General features: G+C 53.7%; 1 protein-coding gene across 1 annotated transcript; it reads left to right on the top strand.

The window, feature by feature from the left end:
* Nucleotides 1–13,108: 13,108 nt before the first annotated feature.
* On the top strand, nt 13,109–16,488 carry SOCS3 (suppressor of cytokine signaling 3). Its single transcript, XM_029057105.2, has 2 exons — nt 13,109–13,269; nt 14,273–16,488. Exon 2 carries the CDS (start codon nt 14,369–14,371, stop codon nt 15,011–15,013), a length of 645 nt encoding a protein of 214 aa, XP_028912938.1. The 5' UTR covers nt 13,109–13,269; nt 14,273–14,368; the 3' UTR covers nt 15,014–16,488.
* Nucleotides 16,489–21,975: the final 5,487 nt, after the last annotated feature.

Genomic DNA, 21,975 nt, shown 5'->3' with positions numbered 1-21,975 from the left:
GAGGGAGGGAGAGAGGCAGAGACACATGGAGAGGAGGAGAGAGATGAGGAAAAGAGAGAGGAAGGTGGAGAGGAGGAGAGAGAGATGAGGAAAAGAGAGAGGAAGGTGGAGAGCAGGAGAGAGGGAGGAAGAGGGAGAAGGAGGAAGAGGAAAAGAGAGGGAGAGATGGAGAGCAGCAGAATTTGTGAAGCGTTCCATATTTTTCTATTTATTGCTAGTGTTTTTGTCTATCTCCCCCGATTAGACTGTAAGCCCATCATTGGGCAGGGACTGTCTCTATCTGTTGCTGACTTGTACATTCCAAGTGCTTAGTACAGTGCTCTGCACATAGCGCGCAATAAATACTATTGAATGAATGAATGAAAGGAGAAAGAGTTGGGGAGGAGGAAAAGGAGAGATGGAGAGAGGAGATAAAGGGAGAAAGTGGGAAAGAAAAGAGGGAGGTGAAGAAGAAGCAAGAGGAAGAGGGTAGCTCCCTTAAAGGGAAGAGGCAAGAGTCAGCAAAATGGTGCCCAGATGTCTGGCCCGATCCTAGTTAAGAATCTCATTTCTGTCCCAACCCTGACCACTACACTTTCCTCTCTGCCTTGGCTTCCCAAGGTATCTTTTTTGTTGTTTGTTTTTTCTTTTTTTTTGTGAGGGGGTAGGGGGACTTGGTATTCTTTAAGTGCTATGTCCCAAGCACCGTACTAAGCACTGGGGTACATACAAGCTAATCATTCATTCATTCAATCACTTATTGAGCACTTACTGTGTGCAAAGCACAGTAGTAATGTAACAACAAACAGACACATTCCTGGCCACAACAAGCTCAGAGTCTAGAGGCGGAGACGGACATTAATAGAAATAAATAAATGGTTAAATAAATATTAATCAAGTTGGACACAGTCCATGTCCGACATAAGCCTCACGGTCTTCATCCCCGTTTTACAGGTGAGGTCACTGAGGCCCAGTGAAGTGATTTGCCCAAGGTCACAAAGCCGGCAAGTGGCAGAGCCACCATTAGAACCCAGGTCCTCTGACTCCCAGGATGTGGGAAGTAATGGAGTCACTGACACCTACAAAGGTTCCCAGGAGCCTTCAAACCAAGCACAAATGGGCCAGCTGTGTTGTCAAAACCTTCCCCAGAATCCCGGTTCATTTCCCCTCACTGAAGAACAGAGCTTCCAGTCAACAGTACAGGAAGGGTTACGGACAGCAAACACCTAGGTTGGTAAAGCTAAGTGGAAACGGATGGACAGAATGCAAACAACTCCGCTCTGTGTCCAGGCCCAGTATTAATTAATGTTATTGCTGTTCGTATATAGGGAGAGTATTGTAAACAGAGTCCCAAACAATACACGTAAACACTTAGAGGAAAAACAGTTAATCCTTGTACAAAGAAAGTACAAAGGACTGTTAAGAAAGTCCGGAAAATTGACTCATCGCAGATGAATAGAGGAAATGAGGGATCCGAAGCACCCTGTGGCCTAATGGAAAGAGCAGGGGCCTGGGAGTCAGAAGCCATGGGTTCTGATCTTGGCTCTGCCACGTGTCTGCTATGTGATCTTGGGTAAGTCACTTCACTTCTCTGTGCCTCAGTTCCCTCATCTGCAAAATGGGGATTCGATACCTGTTCTCCCACCTACTTACTCTGGGAGCTCCACGTGGGACCAGATTATCCTGTATCTACCCCAGCATTTAGTAAAGGACTTGGCCCCTGCTTAAGCATTTAAAGAAATACCACGATTTTATTTTTATTTTATCCAAAATGGGTCAGTTCTGATGGGGAGAACAAGAGACTAGTAGGGCACTGGTGTGGCATTTTGGGAAGAGTAGAAATTCCTACAGGGATCAATCAGTAGTATTTATTGAGTGCATACTGCTTGCTGAGCACTGTACTAAGCACTCAGAAGAATTCAATATATCAAAGCCCCTGCCCACAATGACTTACATTGTAGAGAGAGAATTTTGGTTTGTGGTTCTTTCTTTTTTTTTTTTTAGGTATTGTTAAGCGCTTACTATGTAGCAGGCATTGTTCTGCCAAAAGCTGGGGTAGATACAAGGTCATCAGGTTGGAATGCAGTCCCTGTCCCACCTGGAGCTCACAGTTTTAATCGCCATTTTACAGTTGAGGGAACTGAAGCACAGAGAAGTTAAAAGACTTGCCCAGAGTCACACAGCAGACATGTGGCACAGCCGGAATTAGAACCCAGGTCCTTCTGACCCCCCCACCCCGGGCCCGGGCTCTAGCCACTAGGCCCTGCTGCTTCAGAGCACCATACTAAGCACTTGGGAGAGTACAACGCAACGGAATTGGCAGAACCCTTTCCTGCCTACAACGAGCTCACGGTCTAGAGAGAATCAGTTCCTCTATAGCACATGTTTTCTCGGCATGACTAGGACATCACATGAAGAGAGGAGTAGGGAGCCTTCTTCCCACAACACGGGTCTGTAAAACCACGTGCCAAACACTGTATTAAGCGCAAGATAATCAGTCCCTGTCCCACAAAGGGGACTCCCAGTCTAAGGAGGAAGAGAACGGGCATTGAATCCCCATTTTACCGATGAGGAAAACGAGGCCCAGAGAAGTGGAGCTCATTCAGTCGTATTTATTGAACATTTTCAGTGTACAGAGCACTGTACTAAGCACTTGGGAGGGAACAATATAACAATAAAGGGACACATTCCCTGCCCACAATGAGCTTACCCTGGGACAGGGACTGTGTCCAACCCGACGATCTTGTATCTACCCCAGTGCCTGGCACCTAGTAAACGCTTAACAAATGCCACAGGGGTTATTATCATTCATGCTACCTGGGGCTCTCTGGCGGGTGAAGCCCAGGGCTGCCAACCCACACGCCCACCAGCCCCGTGCCCGTTGCAAAGGCTCTTGTCCAGCCCTTTCTCGTTATACTTCCTCCCCATTTCCCACACGGCGGGCCGCGGGGTGAGAAAGAGAGGGTCAGCGGGTCAGAGGAGAAGCCTCCTCCTTTCCAACGGGAAAGGGAAAGGCCTTCATGACAGTGGCGTCAAGAAGAGGCAGGCTCCCGCCCGTGTTGCCAGGGGCTGCTGCCGTGCTGTCTGTGATTCACCCCGAAGAAAAAAAGAAAACAAATGAAAACAGGAAAGAGCCTTACCACTCTTCCTCCCAGGGCTCGGGCTCTAGGGCTGCCCTGTTCCCCCTTCCAAGCTCTCTCGAATCTCCTTCTCCCCACTCCCCCTCCCGAACCTGGTGGTCTTCTCTCTGGCTCCCGGGGGGCTGGGGCCTACTGAGGCAGAGCTAGGCTGCCCATCCCTCTGGACTGGAAGCTCCTGGCGGGTAGGGAATGTGTCTGTTCTCTTGTTCTAGTGTCCTCTCCCAAGCGCTTAGTACACTGGTCTGCACACAGTTTGCATTCAATACATACGACTGAATGAATAAATAAACGAACGTCTGTTATATTATGTCATACTCTCCAAAGCGCTTAGTACAGTGTTCTGCAGAGAGTAAGCAATCAATAAATATGATCATTGACTGACATCTACCAATCGATCGATCAATCCATCGACAGCCCCCGCGGCTCTGCCGTGACATGAGTTTTGGCTACGTGGCGGTGAGGGGATTGGGGAACTTTCTTCCAACGAGAAAATGGTTTGGGGTTCTATGGAAGCAGGCCCACAGATGAGTTCTATAATATGAATTTTCCATAGCATGGGATTTTGTGACTCCAACCCCAACATTTTAGGAGTCCTGGGGGCCTTATAGAACCCTCAATGGGTGCCGAGCACTGTCCTGGGTGCCTCCTCTGTGCAGAGCACTGTAGAGAGAGTGTCTGGTTTTTCACCAGACAGTTGGTCTGCTCCCTGTCCGGAATGGATAAGACACCAGATCCCCAGGGCTGATGGAGGTCCAAAGACACCAGAACAATTTAGAGGAAGGCCGACAGGAGGCTAGAGGAGGCAGTAGCTCTGAGGTGATGGAGCCACAGCCTTGGGGGAGGCCAGAGCCCAAGACCGATGGAAGTCCGAAGACCCCAGAACAATCAGAGGAAGGCTGGACAGAAGGCTATTGCCCAACCCAAATACCCTCCGCAGAAGAACCGCATCAGTTCCTGCAGGTTTTTAAAAACAATTTTTTACTTTCCTGCCTTTATTTTTAACTTGAAATTGTCTGAAATCCTGACATCCGAAAGCCCGTTGCCCAACGGCCCCCCTGAGTCACCGAGAGGGTCCCGCAGGAGCTGGTTTTCGGTAAACCCGGAGAGCAGGCTCCGGGCAGGGCAAGGCCAGTGTGGGCATCTCCCCGGGGCAGGCCCAGCGACGGAAGCTGGGCCCGGTTTCGGGTGATGGTCAGCCTGCTGGGGGTGTCCGTCCCCCCGCCCCGTGGCAGCCCAAGGAAGCAGAAACCACAGTGGCCTCTTTGACCGGGGAAATCCCAGTTACCCCACCCTTTTTGAGCTGCCCCAAGAGCATTGCCAGGCAAGGGAGGACCCCACCTGTAAGCTCGTCGTGGGCAGGGAATGTGTCTGTTATTGTTCATGCATTCGTTCAGTTCATTCGATCGTATATTGAGCGCTTACTGCGTGCAGAGCACTGTACGAAGACTTCGGGTCTATGGGCCTCAATTACCTCATCTGGAAAATGGCGATTAAGACGGAGCTTCATGAAGGACAGGGACTTTGTCCAATCTGACTACCTTATATTTACCCCAGAGCTTAGAGAGTGCTTGGCGCATAATAACTGCAGAACAAATACCATTAAAAAAAAAAGGCTTACCATCTACTGAGTGCAGTGCACTGGACTGAGCACTTGGGAGAGGACAATGGAGTTAGGAGTCACAACCATCTGTGTGCAGAGAGCCGTACTAAGGTTTGGGAGAGTACAAAAGAGTTAGCAGATGCAATCCCTGCCCTCAAGGCACTTGCAAATCTAATCGGGAAGACAGACACTATAGTATAAATTGCAGGTAGAAGGCAGCAATAGAAAGTAAAGATAGCAATTAAACGCCCGGTAAGTTCTCTAAGTATTAAGTGTTCTCTCCCAAGTACCTAGTACAGTGTTCAGCAGAAAGTAAGCGCTCAATAAATACCATTGATCGATTGAAGGGCAAGGTTAATAATGGTGGCATTTGTTAAGCGCTTACTATGTGCCAAGCACTGTCCCAAGGTTAGGTAGTCATGGCCATTAATTTAGTGCTTACGTCCAGGCTGGCATTCCGGAAACAGGGGGCAGGACAGCCGTGGGTGTCCAAAGTCTGAAAGGGCTGCGACTTGATTGGGGGCGAGGAGGAAGTGGAGGAAAACTTCCTCTTTATGATGTGGGGGGGAGCCTGGATCATCAGCAGCAGTGGGCGTGGGACAAGGAACAGAGAACAAACGAGAAATGCCGTCTTCTGGGAAGTGATAGTTCCTGTGAGAAGTCAGAGGTGAAAGGCATAAGTGCCCGGCCCGTGTGTGTGTCATGCAAATCATTAAGCAAAGGTACCCATGCGTCTCCGAACTGTTTCCCACACTGGACTGTATTATTATGATTATAACTACGATTATTATTAAATGCTTACTCTAAACATTTAATTACTATTACTATCAAGCCCCGTTCTGAGCGCTGGGGTAGATTCTAGTTCATCAGTCCCTGTCCCACATGGGGCTCACAGTCTAAGTATTTCCTTCCGCACTTTAAGCTCCTCATAAGCGGCTTTGCTAAGTACTCTGCTATGCACACCAGTAAGCCGGTAATAAATTCCTTTGATTGACTGGAAAAATCTTCCCAGAAACCAGGAAACTTGGACATTCTGGCCTTGGAACCCGTGGGTTGGTGAACAATGGATTTTTGCTGTGGTCTTGTTGCAGTCCCAGTTAGGTTCATCAGCACCCAATCACTACTGGGTGTTTGAGTGTTTATTATTGAGTGTTTGAGTGTTTTACTGTGGGTTAGAACACTGTACTCAGCACTTGGAGAAAGACAACAGAGTTAGTAGACATAATCCCTGCCCTCGAGGAGCTTGCTCTTTCTGGGAATGATGGATAAATGGCTTTCCTGAGGCTTTGGGAAGAGTTGATTTCATCAAGCAATCAGTGCTATTTATTCAGTGTTAACTGTGTGCAGAGCACTGTACTAAGCGTTGGTAGGCCTGATCCCTACCCACGATGCAGTGGCTTGGCAATGCTCCTCACACTCTCTCGCCCTTGCCCTCCAAGTCCCCATTGAATGCCATGAGTGACTAAACGGGCAGGAGGGGAGCGCTTAATAATCATAATTAATAATAATGGTACTTGTTGAGCGCTTCCTGTGTGCCAAGCACAGTTCTAAGCACTGGGGTAGATACAAGTTAATCAGGTTGGACACAGTTCCTGCCCTACATAGGGCTCACAGAGAAGCAGCCTGGTTCAGTGGAAAGAGCACAGGCTTAAGAGTCAGAGGTTGTGGGTTCTAATCCTGACTCCGCCACTCGTCAGCTGTGTGACTTTGGGCAAGTCACTTAACTTCTCTGTGTCTCAGTCACCTCAACTGTAAAATGGGGATGAAGACTGTGAGCCCCACGAGGGACAACCTGATTACCTTATATCTCCCCCAGCACTTAGAATAGTGCTTGGCACATAGTAAGTGCTTAACAAATACCAGCATTATTATTATTATTATTATTAATCCCTACTTTACAGATGAGGGAACTGAGGCCCAGAAAAGTGAAGTGACTTGCCCAGTGTAGGGCGGGGGAAGGGATTTGGTTTCACCTGCTCACCTCCCCTGCGTGAGGATCCTGCCAGACCCGGCTCTGACATCTGCTGTGTGACCTTGGGAAAATCACTGAACTTCTCTAGGCCTCACTTACCTCATCTTTTTTTTTTATGGTATTTGTTAAGCACTTCCTATGTGCCAGGCACTGTACTGAACACCGGGATAGATCCAAGCTAATCCGGTTGGTCACCGTCCATGTCCCTCTTGGGGCTCACGGTCTCAATCCCCATTTTGCAGATGAGGGAACCGAGGCCCAGAGATGTGGAGTGACTTGCCCCAAGTCACACAACAGACCCGTGGAGGAGCCGGCATTAAAACCCAGGTCCTTCCGACCCCAGGTCCGTGCTCTATCTGCTGGGCCGTGCTGCTTCTCTGTAATGGGGATTAGAATGGGACAGGGACTGTGTCCAACCTGATTTTCCTGTATCTTCCCCAGTGCTTACTTCAGTGCCTGACACCTAGCAAGCCCTTAACAAATACCAGGTTTTTTTTTAAAAGAAAACAAAAAACAGAGCTGCCCTCCACTGCTCCCCCAAAATCCGCCCCCCGGGCCCAGGGGCCCGGCTCCCCCGTCCGTCCTCTGCCCGACTGACTCCCCATTTCCCTTATTTGCAATTGAGCCCAGCTGGCTGACTGTAGCTTCGCTTCCCAGAACTGCTCCGCTCCCCCTTGTGTTTATCCCTGACTGGCAGGAGGCGAACAGAAAGTATTTCCATCCAGCTGGGGACAGAGCGGAGTTTGTCGGGTTCAGGGTCCTAGGCGAGGGCCGGCTTGCCCCCCCTTGCCACCTGACCCCCTTGGGTGGGGCGCCCTGGGAGCCGATCGGCTGGGGTTGGGGGGGGGGAAGGGGTCGGCCGCTCCTCTCTGGGGTCCCCCCGACCCCAGGGAGGGGGCGGATGGAGAGGAGGATTGCTTGAGGGTGGGGAGGTGGGGTGCCCATCCCTTCCAATGCCAGGAATCTATCTCTCACACACACACACAAACCACAAACCCCCCCTTGCTGGGTAGCAGAAACTAGTTAAAGGAGCGGGGGAGGAAGGCCCCCGGAGGAGGAAGGAAGAAGACAGTTTTCGGGGGGTGGGCTTGCCCTAATCATAATAGTAATTGTGGTCTTCGTTAAAACACTTACTATGCGCCAAGCACCATTCTAAGCACTAGGACAGATACAAGGAAATGGGGTTGGACGCAGTCCCTGTCCCACATGGGGCTCACAGTCTTCACCCCCATTTTCCAGATAAGGAAACCGGGGCTCAGAGAAGTGAGGTGACTTGCTCAAGGTCACACAGCAGAGCCCGGAGGAGAAGCCACATCTCCTGACTCCCAGGCCCCGGGCTCTTTCTCACTGGATCATTCAGCCCTACAGACCCACCCGCCATCACCCTCACCCCAAGGCTCCGTCCGATCAGTCTGGGGTTCATCGCTGCTGCTTCCCCCCCAACCCTACCACCTAAACGGGGGAGCCCGAGCCCCCTCTGCCCTCCCTCTCTCCCTCTCCGGGCCTTTGGCCTTGGGTTGTGATGGTTGGGCCCGGCTCCCTCCCCTCTGCAGATTTTCTGGGAAATGCCAGGAGCTTGGAATGTCACAGCCACCAGCCACCACACAGACATCTAAGCCACAAACCTTTTCATTAGCCCAGCGGCGCCCTGCCCCTCCCTCCCGGGGACAAAGACCTGCATTTTTCCCCTTCCGGGGCTGCCATGTGCCATCAAAGACTCCCCCCACCCGCCTCTCCCCACCTTCAGAATTGCTCAGGCAGGATACAGGGTGATAAAAAAAAAAATCCAACCTGGAATGCACTCACTCATTCATTCAGTCATATTTATTGAGCGCTTACAGTGTGCAGAGCACTGTACTAAGAGCCTGGGAGAGTACGCTACAGCAATAAACAGACTCAATCCCTGCTCAAAACAAGTTTACACTCTAGAGTGGGGAAAAGAGATATCAAAACAACTCGATGGAAAAAATAAATGACAGATATGGACATAAGTGCTGCGGTGCTGGGAGGGGGGATAAATAAAGGGAGCAAGTCAGGGTGAAGTGGAAGGGAAGGAGAAAAGGGGAATTGGGGGGCTTAGTCTAGGAAGGCTTCTTGGAAGAGATGGGCTTTCAAAAAGGCTTTTTAGTGAGGTGGAGTCTGAGAGCAATTTGAGGAGGGAAGGTGTTGCAGGTAAGAAGCAGGACATGGGCTAGGGGGTCACTCAAGCCTCCTTGAAGGGGGCCCCTTCAAGCCTCCCTTGAAATTGCACAGTGCTCCCCGTTGGGTGGGGGGTTGGGAGGGATCAAGATTGAGAAGGGGGCTCATTCATTTCACTCAATAGTATTTACTGAGCACTTACTATGTGCAGAGCACTGTACTAAGCACTTAAATGGAAGTATTTGTATTTGTGGTATTTAAGCGCTTACTGTGTGCCAGGCACTGTACTAAGCGGTGGGGTGGATACAAGCAAGTCAGGTTGGACATAGTCCCTGTCCCACATGGAGCTCACAGTCTCAATCCCCATTTTACAGATGAGGCGACTGAGGCACAAAGATGTGAAGTGAGTTTAGACAGGGAGCCTGTCATCGGGCAGGGATTGTCTCTTTCTGTTGCCCAAATATACCTTCCAAGTGCTTAGTACAGTGGTCTGCATATAGTAAGCTCTCAATAAATACTATTGAATGAATGAATGAATGAATGGGCCCAAGGTCAACCAGCAGACAAGTGGTGGAAACGGAACTAGAACCCAGGTCCTCTGATTCCCAGGCCCGTGCTCTATCCACTACACCATGCTAGCAGGAAAAGTGGTAGTGCGATAATAATTATGGTATTTGCTAAGCGCTTAGCAATAATATGTGCCGGCACTGTTCTAAGCACTGGGGTAGATACAAGGAAATCAGGTTGGACACGGGCCCTATCTCACATAGGGCTCACCGTCTTAATCCCCATTTTACAGTTGAGGGAACTGAGGCGCAGAGACGTGAAATGACTTGCCTAAGGTCACAGAACAGACACGTGGCGGAGGCGGGATTAGAATTCATGACCTCCTGACTCCCCATACTAGCGGTAGATGAAGTTTTCGGGGTTTTACTGCCATTAGTAGTAGCGATAGTAATCACAGCAGTAATGGCAGTAGAAAAAGTCGAAGGAATAGTAATAATAATTCATAATTATGGTATTTGTTCAGCGCTTACTATGTGCCAGGCACTGTACTAAGCCCTGAGTAGAAGAAGCAGGAGTAATAGCAGCAGTAGTAATACTAGCACTAACTGTATTTATTGAGTGCCTACTGGGTGCAGTCCACTGTATATTAAATGCTTGAAAAGGTACAACAAAAAGTTCCTGCCAAGAAGCAGTGTGACCTAGTGGAGAGAGCCTGGGGTTGGGAGTCAGAGGATCTGGGTTCTGATCCCAGCTGGTGACCTCAGGCAATCACTTAATTCCTCGGTGCCTCAGTTTCCTCATCTGTAAAATGGGGCTTCACTCTCCCGCTTAGACCGTGAACCCCATGAGGGGCAGGGACTGTGTCCAACCTGATTATCTTTCATCTGGGTCAGAGCTTAATAATCACCACCATCATTATTACCTGTGGGTCTCTTGTTTGCCAATCGATGAATCTCTCCCCTCTCCAACATACTCAGCAGGGGGCTGGTGGAGACTGGACTGGAGGAACAGGAGCCGAGCCTCAGTTTCTCCAATTGTGAAATGGAGATGATGGTCCTCCCCTCCGGGCACTGGGCAGGCTCTGCTTCTTTCCCGGCCTCGGAAGTGGTTGGGGCAAAGGGAACCGGCTTCCACAGCTGCCTGTTTTCCATGATGAATGTCTTTTCCTTATCTTTATTGTTGGGCCCAGCCCACAAACAGGATTCCTCTTCCTAGAAATTCCCCACCTGTGAGGGGAAGAGATTAGGAAAAGGCGGAGGACTGGGAGGAGTCTGAAGAAGCCGATTTGCCCAGCCCGGTCTCCCCACCCGCTCTCCCACGGACTGGGAAATGAGAAGCAGTGTGGCCTACTGGAAAGAGCCCGGGGCTGGGAATCAGAGGACCTGCGTTCTAATCCTGCCTCTACAGTAGCTCCCACAAACAGTCTAGAGGGGGAGCCAGGCCCTGGGAGTCAGAAAGACCTGGATTCTAATCCCGCCACTGCCTCTCCTCTGCTGGGTGACCTGGGGCAAGTCGCTTCACTTCTCTGGGAGCCTCACGTCCCTCATCTGTAAAATGGGGATGGAGACTGTGAGGCCCAGGTGGGACAGGGGCTGGGTCCAACCTGATTATCTTGTACCTACCCCAGCGCTTAGGACAGTGCCTGGCACGTAGTAAGCGCTTAGCAAGAAAAATAAAGAAAATATCCGCGTCTCTGCCCAACCCGATCCCTTGGAGCCCGCGGCGCGCCCTCTAGCGGGCACGGCGGGAAGTCATTCATTCATTCATTCAATAGTATTTATTGAGCGTTTACTCTGCGCGGAGCACTGTACTGAACGCTTGGAAAGTACAATACAGCAATAAAGAGAGATAATCCCTGCCCTCCACCATATAATAATAATGTTGGCCTTTGTTAAGCGCTTACTATGTGCAGAGCACTGTTCTAAACGCTGAGGGAGATACAGGGTCATCAGGTTGTCCCACGTGAGGCTCAGTCTTCATCCCCGTTTCACAGATAAGGGAACTGAGGCCCAGAGAAGTGAAGTGACTTGCCTACAGTCACATAGCTGACAAGCGGCAGAGTCAGAATCTGAACCCATGACCTCCAACTCCCAAGTCCATGCTCTTTCCACTGAGCCACGCTGCTTCCCCCTCCCAGCGAGGCTTAGTGGCATGAACAGGGGCTTGGGGGGGTCAGAGGACGTGGGTTCTAAACCCGCCTCCGCCACTCGTCTGTTGCGTGACCTTGGGCAAGCCGCTTCACTTCTCTGGGCCTCAGTGACCTCGTCTGGAAAATGGGGATGAAGAGTGTGAGCCCCACGTGGGACAACCTCATTACCCTGTATCTACCAGAGGCCTTAGAAGAGTGCTTGGGACCCACTAAGGGCTTAAAAAATACCATCACGATGATGATGACCTGCTCTGACCTCCCCCAGCTAAATGATCCCGCTTGGAAAATCAATTCTACGGGCTGCTAGGCCCCGGTTTTACTCCCCTCTCCCAGGAAACCCTGTGGCCCTTTTTCCCCTTGGCCCTGGCTGAGAGCATGCACGAGGGGGGAGAAAAAATAAATTCCTCTCCGAGGTAAAAACCCAGCAAAAGCCTTCCTAAGGAGCCCGCGCTGAATCAACAGCGCCTCTCACTTCTTCCAGACACTCACCTTCTTAGAAGGAAAAAAAAAAAAGAAAAAGAAAAGTGTGAATGAGAAGTTGCAGGAGGAGGGGGGAGGGGAGCGGCATTCATACCGGGAACAGCCCGGACTCCCCGCACTCTCTATCTCTCTCTCTCTGTCTCCGTCTCTCTTTTTTTCCGTCTCTCCCTCTCTGTGTGTGTCTCTCTCCCTCTCTGTATCTTTCTCTGTGTCTCTGCCTCGCCCCTCCTCCCTTTCTCTCCCTCTGGGTCACCCCCCCGTGTCTCTCTCTCTCCTTATCTCTCAGTATGTCTCTGTCTCCTCTCTCTTTCTCCCCCTCTCCCTGTGTCTCTGTCTCTCCCCCTCCCTCTGTGACTGTCTCTCCTCTCTTTTTTCCCTCCCCCGCGCTTCTCTGTCTCTCAGTGTCTCTTTTTCTGTCTCTCTCCTTTCTCCCCACCCCCCCCGCCTCTCCCCTCCTCCTCTCCCTCTGTGCCACTGTCTCTCCCTTTCTGTCTCCTCTCAGTCTCTCCCTCTTTGTGTCTCCTCTCATTCTCTCCCTCTGTATCCCTGCCTCTCAATCTCTCCCTCTGCGTGTCTCTCCCCTCCTCTTTCTCTCCCTCCGTGTCTCTGCCTCTCCCCCCCTCCCCGGTCTCCCCCCCACCCCTCTCTGTCTCTCTCCTCCTCTGCGTCCTGGGCCTGCCTCTCTCTTCTCCCCCCTCCTTATTTCTCCCAGGCGGGGTGGAGGGGGGGGGTGTGTGTTGTGTGTGTGAGTGTGTGTGTGTGTTTTCCTTCTCCCCCCCTCCCCTGTCTGTCTGTCGGTGGGTCTGTCTGTGCGGGTCTCTGTCTCCTCCCCCCGGGGCCTCCGTCCGTCCGTCCCTCCCTCCCTCCCCGTCCCCCGTCTCCGTTTCACAGTGTGACTAACATTACAAGAAGACGTTCACTCCAGTTCCAGGAATCGGGAGGCGGGGCCGGGCGGGCGGGACGCTATAATAGGCGGCCCGCCGCCTTCCCCCCCCCCACCGGCCTCGGCCTCGCCGCCCGCCCCTCCGCCGGGGCCCGCAGACCCACGCGCCCGCAGACCCCCTCGACCCACCGCCCCACCGGGTCCGCACGCCGCCCCCCGCCCCGCCCCGGCCCGGGGAGGCGGTGGCCGCGGCCGAGGCCTCGTCTTGGGGGGGCGGCCGGCCCGGGGAAGGGGGGTGGTCGCGGCCCTCGGTGGACTCTTCGCACCTTGGCGCCGTCCGGGACGAGGAGCGGGAGGACGAGGACCAGAAGGGGTCCGCGGTGACCGCGGGGGACCCCCGGGATTTCCCGCGCCAACCAGGTGAGGGACCGGGGGCGGAGAGGGTCGAGCCCCCCTCGGCCGGTCCTGGGGGGGGTGTCCCCCGGCCCGCCCACGCCGGTCGCCTTCAGAGACAACCAACTTCCCCGCGTTGCAAAGCGACCCTCCCAAGGGCGCTGGGCCGAGGGGCTGGACGCCCCCCGTCCTGGAGGCCCCGGGTTGGGGAGGGTCCCCCAGTCGGGTTCCCTCTGGCGCTGGCACGACCCGAGCTTAGAACAGTGCTTGGCCCCTGGCGGGCGCTTTGCAAATACCGTAATTATTACCGGGGGCCCGGACGGGGGAGGGGGGATGACACTGCGGGAGGAGGGGGAGTCCTCGGGGTCCGGAGGACCCCCCCTCCAGCCCCCCAAGAGCTCCAGGAGGGTCGCATGGGGGAGTCCGAAGACCCCCCCCCAAAACTCCAAGTGGGGGAAGTCATCAGTCAGGGGTCCCCCGAGCCCCAGGTGGGGGATTGCCGGTCCTCCGGGGTCCCCCCCCAAGAGCTCCAGGTGGGAGAGCGCCATTCCTCGGGGTCCAGGGACCCCTCCCCCCCCCCCCCCCCAGCTCCAGGAGGGCCGCAGACGGGAAAGGGGAGTCCTCGGATTCCTGAGGACCACCCCCTCCTCCCCGCAGAGGTCCGGGCATGGAAGGGGCTGGGCCGGGGGGAGGGGCCGGGGGCGGGGCGTGGGGGGAAGGGGCGGGCCGGGGGCGTCGCAACGATTACAAGCAGCGTGGCTTAGTGGCCAGAGCCCGGGCTTGGGAGTCAGAGGACTTGGGAGCCAGAGGACGCGGGTTCTAATGTCCCTCCACCACTTACCTGCCGCGGGACCCTGGGCGAGTCGCTCGACTTCTCCTCTTCAGTTCCCTCGTCTGTAAAATGGGAATTAAGACCCTGAGCCCCACGTGGGACCACCCGATCGGCCTGCGTCTACCCCGGCGCTTAGAGTGCTCGGCGTCTAGTAAGTGCTTAACAGATAGCATCACTGTCATCCTTCCCGTCCTCCAGCTTCGGGGAATGCGTTCGCGGTGAGCACGCCCGGCGACGGCGGCGGCGTTGGCGGCAGCAGCAGCGGCCTCCTGGTTCACCCCGGCTCCCTACGCCATGGTCACGTACAGCAAATTCCCCGCCATAGGGATGAGCCACCGTCTGGACTCAAGCCTGCGCCTCAAGGCCTTCAGCTCCAAAAGCGAGTACCAGCTGGTGATGAACGCCGTCCACAAGCTCCAACAGTGCGGCTTCTACTGGAGCACGGTGACCGGAGGCGAAGCCAACCTGCTCCTCAGCGCCGAGCCGGCCGGGACCTTCCTTATCCGCGACAGTTCGGACCAGCGGCACTTCTTCACGCTCAGCGTCAAGACCCAAGCTGGAACCAAAAACCTGCGCATCCAGTGCGAGGGGGGCTGCTTCTCCTTGCAGAGCGACCCCCGCAACACGCAGCCCATACCCCGCTTTGACTGTGTCCTCAAACTGGTCCACCACTACATGCCGCCATCCTCCTGCTCCTCCTCCACGTCCTCCTCCTCCTCCAGCCCCCCAAAGACGCCACCCCAGAAACGTACCTACTACATCTACTCGGGCGGGGAGAAGATTCCCCTCGTGCTCAATCGCCCGTTGGCCTCCAATGTGGCCAGTCTCCAGCACCTGTGTCGCAAGACGGTCAACGGTCACTTGGAATCCTACGAGAAGGTGGCCCAGTTGCCGGGGCCCATCAAGGAGTTTTTGGACCAGTACGACGCCCCGCTTTAAAAGATGGGGCGGGAGGGGGCGGGGAGGGGATGTGTGTCCCCCCCCCCGCACAAGGCACAAGCACAAGAATCCAGCCCATCTCTGGTTCTTCTCCGCCTGCCCTGCACAAGGGGGGTCAGGAGACCCCTCCCTCCTCCCCGCACCCAAATCCTCTCCCGCCCCCGCCGTGACGTGGAGCGGTCTGGAAGAAGAAAGGCTCCGTGGTCTCCATCCAACTTCTGGAGGATTGGCCGGGCCTTGTGGGACGAATTTAGAAAACGAGGGTCTCGGAGAAGACGGAGGGGTGGGGAGGGGGCTGTGAACTGTTGGCATTCAGCGCGGGGAGGGGTGCCCCCTCCCCGCACCCCCATCCTAGAGACTCTAAAAGTGTTCAGTTTGAAACTTCTCCGCTCCCCCCACCCCGGGTGGTCCAAGGGGCCGGGGGAAGACAAGCCCCTCTCCCCGTGGGACCCCCCCTTCCAGGCTGGGGGAGGGCAGAACCGATCCATCGGAGGTCGTGGAGTTGTGCAGTTACCTTTGCATCTCCTTCACGTCCCCCCTCTCCCCCGGCCTCTGGCCCTCTCCCCAGGCGGGGGAATCACCAGAAACAAGAAGTTCCCACACAAGCACTAGGATCCAGCTAGTGCCTGAAAGTAAATACAGCTTGTCCCGTTTTAAGGGGGAAGCGAGATTTTTTTTTTTTTTAATGTGGGGATTGGGGGTGGGGGGATGGGGTCATTGTAACCCTCAGCCATCACCTGGAGGGAAATGCAGGGCAGAGATGGGGAGGGGGACATCTGTTCCCCCAAATCTCCTACAGGTGGTTTCCCCCACCTTCTCCATTTGGCCAGAGAATTTGCCTTAAACCCTCCCTGTCCCATGGATAGGGACCGGCACATTTGAGTAACACTTTTTCTAGAATGGTTCCTCCGCTAACTCCAGCAGAGAGCATATTTCTATCTCCAGCTTTCCCACCTGGGGTCCGTAACAGAGCACGCCCTCTCTTCCCACTAGCTTCCTCCGGGCCCGGAGTCGTTCTGGTTCCAGGTCCTCCGGGTGGGGAACGGGGCAGGAGATGGAGCGGGGAGAAGGGATTGCGAAGGAGAACTCTCCCTCTGTACTGCTCTGTGTTTCGCACTGATCGATATTCAAACTACAGGAATGTAGCAACAACGTAATTACCTGGAACTGTTCTTTTTGGGGGGGGGAAAAAAAGAAACACACAAAAGTTTTCTGTGTCAGGTGTTAGGCTGGACCGGCAATTGTGTGTGTGTTTTTTTTTTTTCTGTTTAAAAAAAAAATGTTTACAAACCTGCCTCAATCAACTCTGTCTTTTATAAAGATTTCCACCTCTCCACAGCCTTTGAGGCTGTCAGAAGATGCTTGAAGACCCAACAAAATCCAAATTCAAGAGAAACTTTGCACATATTTATATTTATATTCAGAAAAGAAACATTTCAGTAATTTATAATAAAGAGCACTATTTTTTAATGAAAGAGGTGATCTTTTGTCTGTTTGCACTTTCTCTTTCTCGCTCACACACACGCGCACGCGCACACACACACACAGACGCACATACACACCCCCACATCCTCCACATCAAAAGCAAAACGGAGACCAGCTGGCCCTGTATCCTGCTTCTTCCCAGCAAGCCCCAAGAACGCTGAGGGTTTTGCGTTCTTAGACCGGCTATCGACTTTTGTCTTGACATCAACACATCTGTCGGTGAGGGTAATTCCCTACTGTCTGATTCAGATCTGACTAGAATATGCAAAGTCCCGTGAGAGAGGAAGAGGGGTGGGGGGGGGGGGACGGAAGTGAGGACCTAGCTTTTACGGGGGCCGGGGGGGCCGGGGTCGATTCCCAGAATACCTGGCTCTGGGCCCTGTTGGGAGCTCAAAATCCAGACACCCGTTCGAAGGGGGACACAGTCCTACAGGAACCTGCGACTGAAGGGATTTTCCCATTGGGACTCTGACCTAATTACCAGGAAATTCATGCCACCCTCCCTGCCCTCATCGTGACCCCGGAGGGCACCATTTGGGCAGAATTACTGCCCACAGCAAGTTGCCTCCCGGCTCGGATACGGCTGATAAGGATCAATAAAAGCAAACCAAGCCAGAACTCCATCCTGCCAGGATCTTGGATCTGAAACCCGTGGCCTTTTAGCTCCGGAACATTTTTTTTTTTCTTTTTGGTTTCACATTTTTTTTTTTAATGGGGATGGAGAGGAGCTGAAGAATGAGGGGAAGGGGGAGGGAGGAGACCGGGAAATCAGTACCGTTATCAACCTTGGAAACCCTTGGACCAAGCCAGAGGCTATGAAAGAACTCCTGGACCATCTGCGCTGGGAGAACCAGCCAATCTCCATCCTCCTCCTCTTCCCCTTTCATTCATTCATTCAACAGCGCTTGGCACATAGTAAGCGCTTAACGAATACCATAATCAGTATTATTCATTCAGTCGTACTTACTGAGCCCTTACTGTGTGCAGAGCACTGTACTGAGCTCTTGGGAGAGTCCAGTAGAACAATAAACAGACCCATTCACCGCCTGCAACGAGCTGACAGTATAGAGCGGGAGATGGACATTAATAGAAATAAATAAATTAGAGATATGGACATGGTGCTGTTTCAACCACTCTCTGGTCTCCTATCCTCCCACCCCCTCCCCACCCCAGCTGAGCTGGCTAATTCCTAGCAAGGGGTAAGGGGGCAGGTCAGGGTTCCCCTCCCCCTCCCGCCCCCCCGCCCCCATCTTTGTGTGGAAAAATCCTCCGATGCCCCTCCACCCCCCCTCCACCTCTCCTGGCCTCTTCCAACTCTCCCAGATTCCTAAAATGCCAACGAGGAAAGCATCCCACCCCCAGCAGGGGGTGAGAGGGGGTCGAGGAGGGTGGCGGAGGGGTGGAACGGGACAGATAAATAGCTCCAGGATTCGGTCTCCTAAAGCCAACATGGAAAGCAAACAAACAAAGTCGTTTTTCTTTCTCACTTCCCGGCTCCCGGGGAAAGTGACCTAGAGCGACAAACTGAGGGCCAGGCGGCGTATGGGCTCGCTGAGTGGACAGAGGCGGGCGGTTGCACAACTGGGATCTGGGAATCCCACCCAAATCACTTTAGCGGGACCCCGGGGGGGTAAGAGGTCCTGGACCTTCCCCCGGAGACTGGTCTCCAGCCCCGGTGGTCGGGGGCAGTGGAAGGGAGGGGCTCCCACCCCCCAATCCCGCCTGGCTCTGAAGGTTCGGACCCTCCCACCCCCCGCTTCCCCTGATTGGGCCTAGATGACTTCTTATTTCAAAATTTTCAACTCTAAGCTGGACACGACTTGGAATTCTTTGGGCTCGAAAGACCCCCACCCCCACCCCCTAATAGGCCCAGGAGAGATGCTTTGGGGATCCAGGAGAGGACAGTGGGAAGATTTTATTTTTTGTACCCCTTGGGAGGCCCATGACCCTGAAATATTGGAGTCCCCCCCATACCCTTTCTTCCTCTGGCCTTTCCCTCCTTTTTCTCTCCTCCTCCCCACTCCCACTGGCGGTCGTGGAGAAATCTCCAGGTGGCTGCTCTCTGGTGGGGCTCATCTTACTCCCAAAGTTTTAGAGGAGGGCTCGGGTGACCCCTACCCTCACTCAGGGCTGAGGGGAGGAGGGGAGGGGGTGGGGAGGGAGGCTGGGGGCTACCAGTCCTTCTAGACTGTGAGCCCCTTCTAGACTGCGAGCCCGTTGTCGGGTAGGGATTGTCTCTGTTGCCGAATTGTACTTTCCAAGCGCTTAGTACAGTGCTCTGCACACGGTAAGCACTCAATAAATACAATTGAATGAATGAATACCTCTGCTGAGGAGGAAGGTCGCCCATCACCCTGCTCCTCGACGGCTTAGAAGGAAAATGATGCTCGCTGATAGCACCTTTTGGCTAAAAATCGGGCTGTGTGCCTTTCTTGGCTTTGCTGTGTGACCTCAGGCGAGTCGCTCCACGTCTCTGGGCGTCAGATTCCCCGTCTCTATGATGGGGGTTCGATACCTGATCTCCTTGCTTGGACCGAAAGCCCCAAGCGGGCTGGGGAGTTGGGCCTGATTCCAACGCGTCACCTCGACCCCAGTCCTAAACACATAGGAGAAATGCTTAATAAATACCACAATCATCAGCCAAATGTGAGACGAGAAGGCTGGGAAAGGGAGAAGAGGTGCAGGGAGGAATCCAGAAAGGGAGAAATGCTAAGTACAACGTTCTCCAACCAGCAAGCGCTAGGTAAATATCAGCGATGGAGAGATGGAGCAAAGGAGGGCAAGGTGTGAGGGGCTCAAAAAGAAAGATGAAAAATTGGAGCTGGAGGTGGTGTAATAATAATAATAATAACAGTTATGGCATTTGTTAAGCGCTTTCTAGGGGGCAAGCACTGTTCTAAGCGCTGGGGTAGATACAAGGTAATCAGATTGTCCCACATGGGGCTCACAGTCTTCATCCCCATTTTATTATTATTATTAAGAATAATAATGGTATTTGTTAAGTGCTTACTATGTGCCAAGCACTCTACTAAGCACTGGGGTAGATACAAGGTAATCAGGTTGTCCCACGTGGGGCTCACAGACTTAATCCCCCTTTTACAGATGAGGTGGCTAAGGGCCAGAGAAGTGAAGCCACTCGCCCAAAGCCACCCAGCTGATAAATGGCGGATCCGGGATTAGAACCCAGGACCTCTGATTCCCCAGCCCGTGCTCTTGCCCCTAGCCTCGTGATTTCCAGAAGAAGTAACCGAGGCGCAGAGAGGTGAAGCGTCCAAGGTCACACAGCAGACAAGCTGGGATTAGAACCCACGTCCTCTGACTCCCAAACCCGGGCTCTTTCCACCAAGCCATGCTGCTTCTCTAGGCTGCGAGCTTTCAGAATGACTGCAGCTTGTAGTGAGAAGGCGCCTGCTCCCCCCGGCCCGGCCCTGCCGGCCTTTATTTTGGTATCATTGTGTCGGACACATTGTTAAAGATGATCCGTTCTTCCAGGAAGGCCCGTTTCCCGGACTCCCCAGAAACCGTGACGGCGCTATGTCAAGAATGCCCACACACTATACAGAGGGTGGCACCTTCTCAGTCCTCAGGCGTCACTGCTCATCTGATACGGTCCCCGGTCACACCCCCTTCCCCCCCCCATCCCTCCCTCCATCCCTCCCTCCCTCCCGGCGAGTTATGTCTCCATGGCGACGGGATTAAAGGCGGAATCGCACTGTTTATTCTCAGCCCAGTGCCAGGAAATTCGGCGGAGAGCTTCCAGGCGCACCTCCCGCTGGGCGGGGGGTGGGGGGGGGGCGGGATGACTCTGGGGAGAGGGGGTGGGGAGGAGGAAAAGGGGAGGGGGAGGGCAGGGATGGAGAAGTGGAGTTTTCTTGGACAGGGGCGGACCTTGTTGTCTGGGAAGGAGGTACAGGCTTTTCTCTGTCCCGTTGAGCTGGCAGGGGCCGGAGGGTGTGTGGAGGTGGGGGTGGAGGGGGAGACCCCTCCCCAGGGGTTGGGAGAGCATACCTTGGCCTCGCCGCCTCCTTCCTCCCTCCCTGCCTCCGATCTAGTGAGCCTTCTCTGGTCCAGGTCCGGCCTGCGCCGATGGAGAGATGGCGACCCCCCCCACCCCACCCCCGATGCCATGCTGGGGGTCTTCATGTTCCCGCCCGGCGCGCCTAGGATGGGATGGGGGGTAGGGAGGGGAACAGAGAGGGAACGGAGGTGGCCTAGTGGATGGAGCCCGGACCCGGATCCTCATCCGGACTCTGACGCTTGCCTGCTGTGTGACCTTGGGCAAGGCACTTCACTTCTCTGGGCCTCAGTTCCCTCATCTGCATTATGGGGGTTCTTCCCCTTAGATTGTGAGCCTCTGATGGGACAGGGACTGCATCTGACTTGATTATCTTGCGTCTACCCCAAGCTGTAGTAGGTGTCTTAACAGATACCCCGATTGTTAGTTTTAAGGGAACAAAAGAGAGGTTTAATAATCTGCCCCTCTGAGTAGGGATTCACATTTAGGGCTTCTGATTCCTGAGCTTTTTCACCCCTTGCCAGGTCCCCCTCCCCTTCCCCTGCTGGGATTCCAGTGTCTTCCTACACCCCAGAAATGGCAGCCTAAAATAAACCCGCAGAGCACTACTTTGGAAAACTGTAAGCTTGTTGTGGGCAACTCATCTACCAATTCTGTACTCTCCCAGGTGCTTTATACAGTGGCCTTCACACCGTACACCCTCAGTAAATACCACTGGTTGATGGAAGAGGGAAAGATGGGGTGGGGAGGTCTTGAGTGGCGGGAGTCAGGGTCAGAGGGAGTTGCTGGGAGCTCCTGGAAGGTGGGGGAGAAGGAGGAAAAAGAAGAGGGCCTCCCCAATTCCCATCCCACGCCCATTCATTCAATCGTACTTATTGAGCGCTTACTATGTGCAGAGCACTGTACTAAGCGCTTGGAATGTACAATACGGCAACAGAGACAATCTCTGCCCAACAATGGGCCCATCGCACCCTAACCTGGGCCTCAATTCTGCCCTCTTGCTCACAAGGACTCACCCTGGCCTAGTGGATAGAGCACAGGCCTGGCAGTCAGAAGGACCCAGGTTCTTATCCCAGCTCTATTTATCTGCTGTGTGACCTCGGGCAAATCACTTAATAATGTTGGTATTTGTTAAGCGCTTACTATGTGCAGAGCACTGTTCTAAGCGCTGGGGTAGACACAGGGGAATCAGGTTGTCCCACGTGGGGCTCACAGTCTTAATCCCCATTTTACAGATGAGGGAACTGAGGCACAGAGAAGTTAAGTGACTTGCCCACAGTCACACAGCCGACAAGTGGCACTTAAACTCTCTGTGCCTCAAGTCCCTTACCTGTAAAATGGGGATTAAGATGGTAAACCCCAAGTGAGACATGGACAGTGTCCAACCTGCCAAGCTTGTACCTACCCCAGTGCTTAGTACAGTGCCTGGCACATAATAAGTGCTTAACAAATACATAAAAAA

The sequence above is a fragment of the Ornithorhynchus anatinus genome, unplaced genomic scaffold, assembly GCF_004115215.2.
Source record: "Ornithorhynchus anatinus isolate Pmale09 unplaced genomic scaffold, mOrnAna1.pri.v4 scaffold_264_arrow_ctg1, whole genome shotgun sequence".
In the NCBI taxonomy this organism is placed as follows: Eukaryota; Metazoa; Chordata; class Mammalia; order Monotremata; family Ornithorhynchidae; genus Ornithorhynchus; species Ornithorhynchus anatinus.
This window is presented reverse-complemented; position numbering and strand designations above follow the sequence as displayed.

Excerpts from the sequence above, each read along its gene's own strand:
- SOCS3 (XM_029057105.2), top strand. The coding sequence starts at position 14,369 with ATGGTCACGTACAGCAAATTCCCCGCCATAGGGATGAGCCACCGTCTG.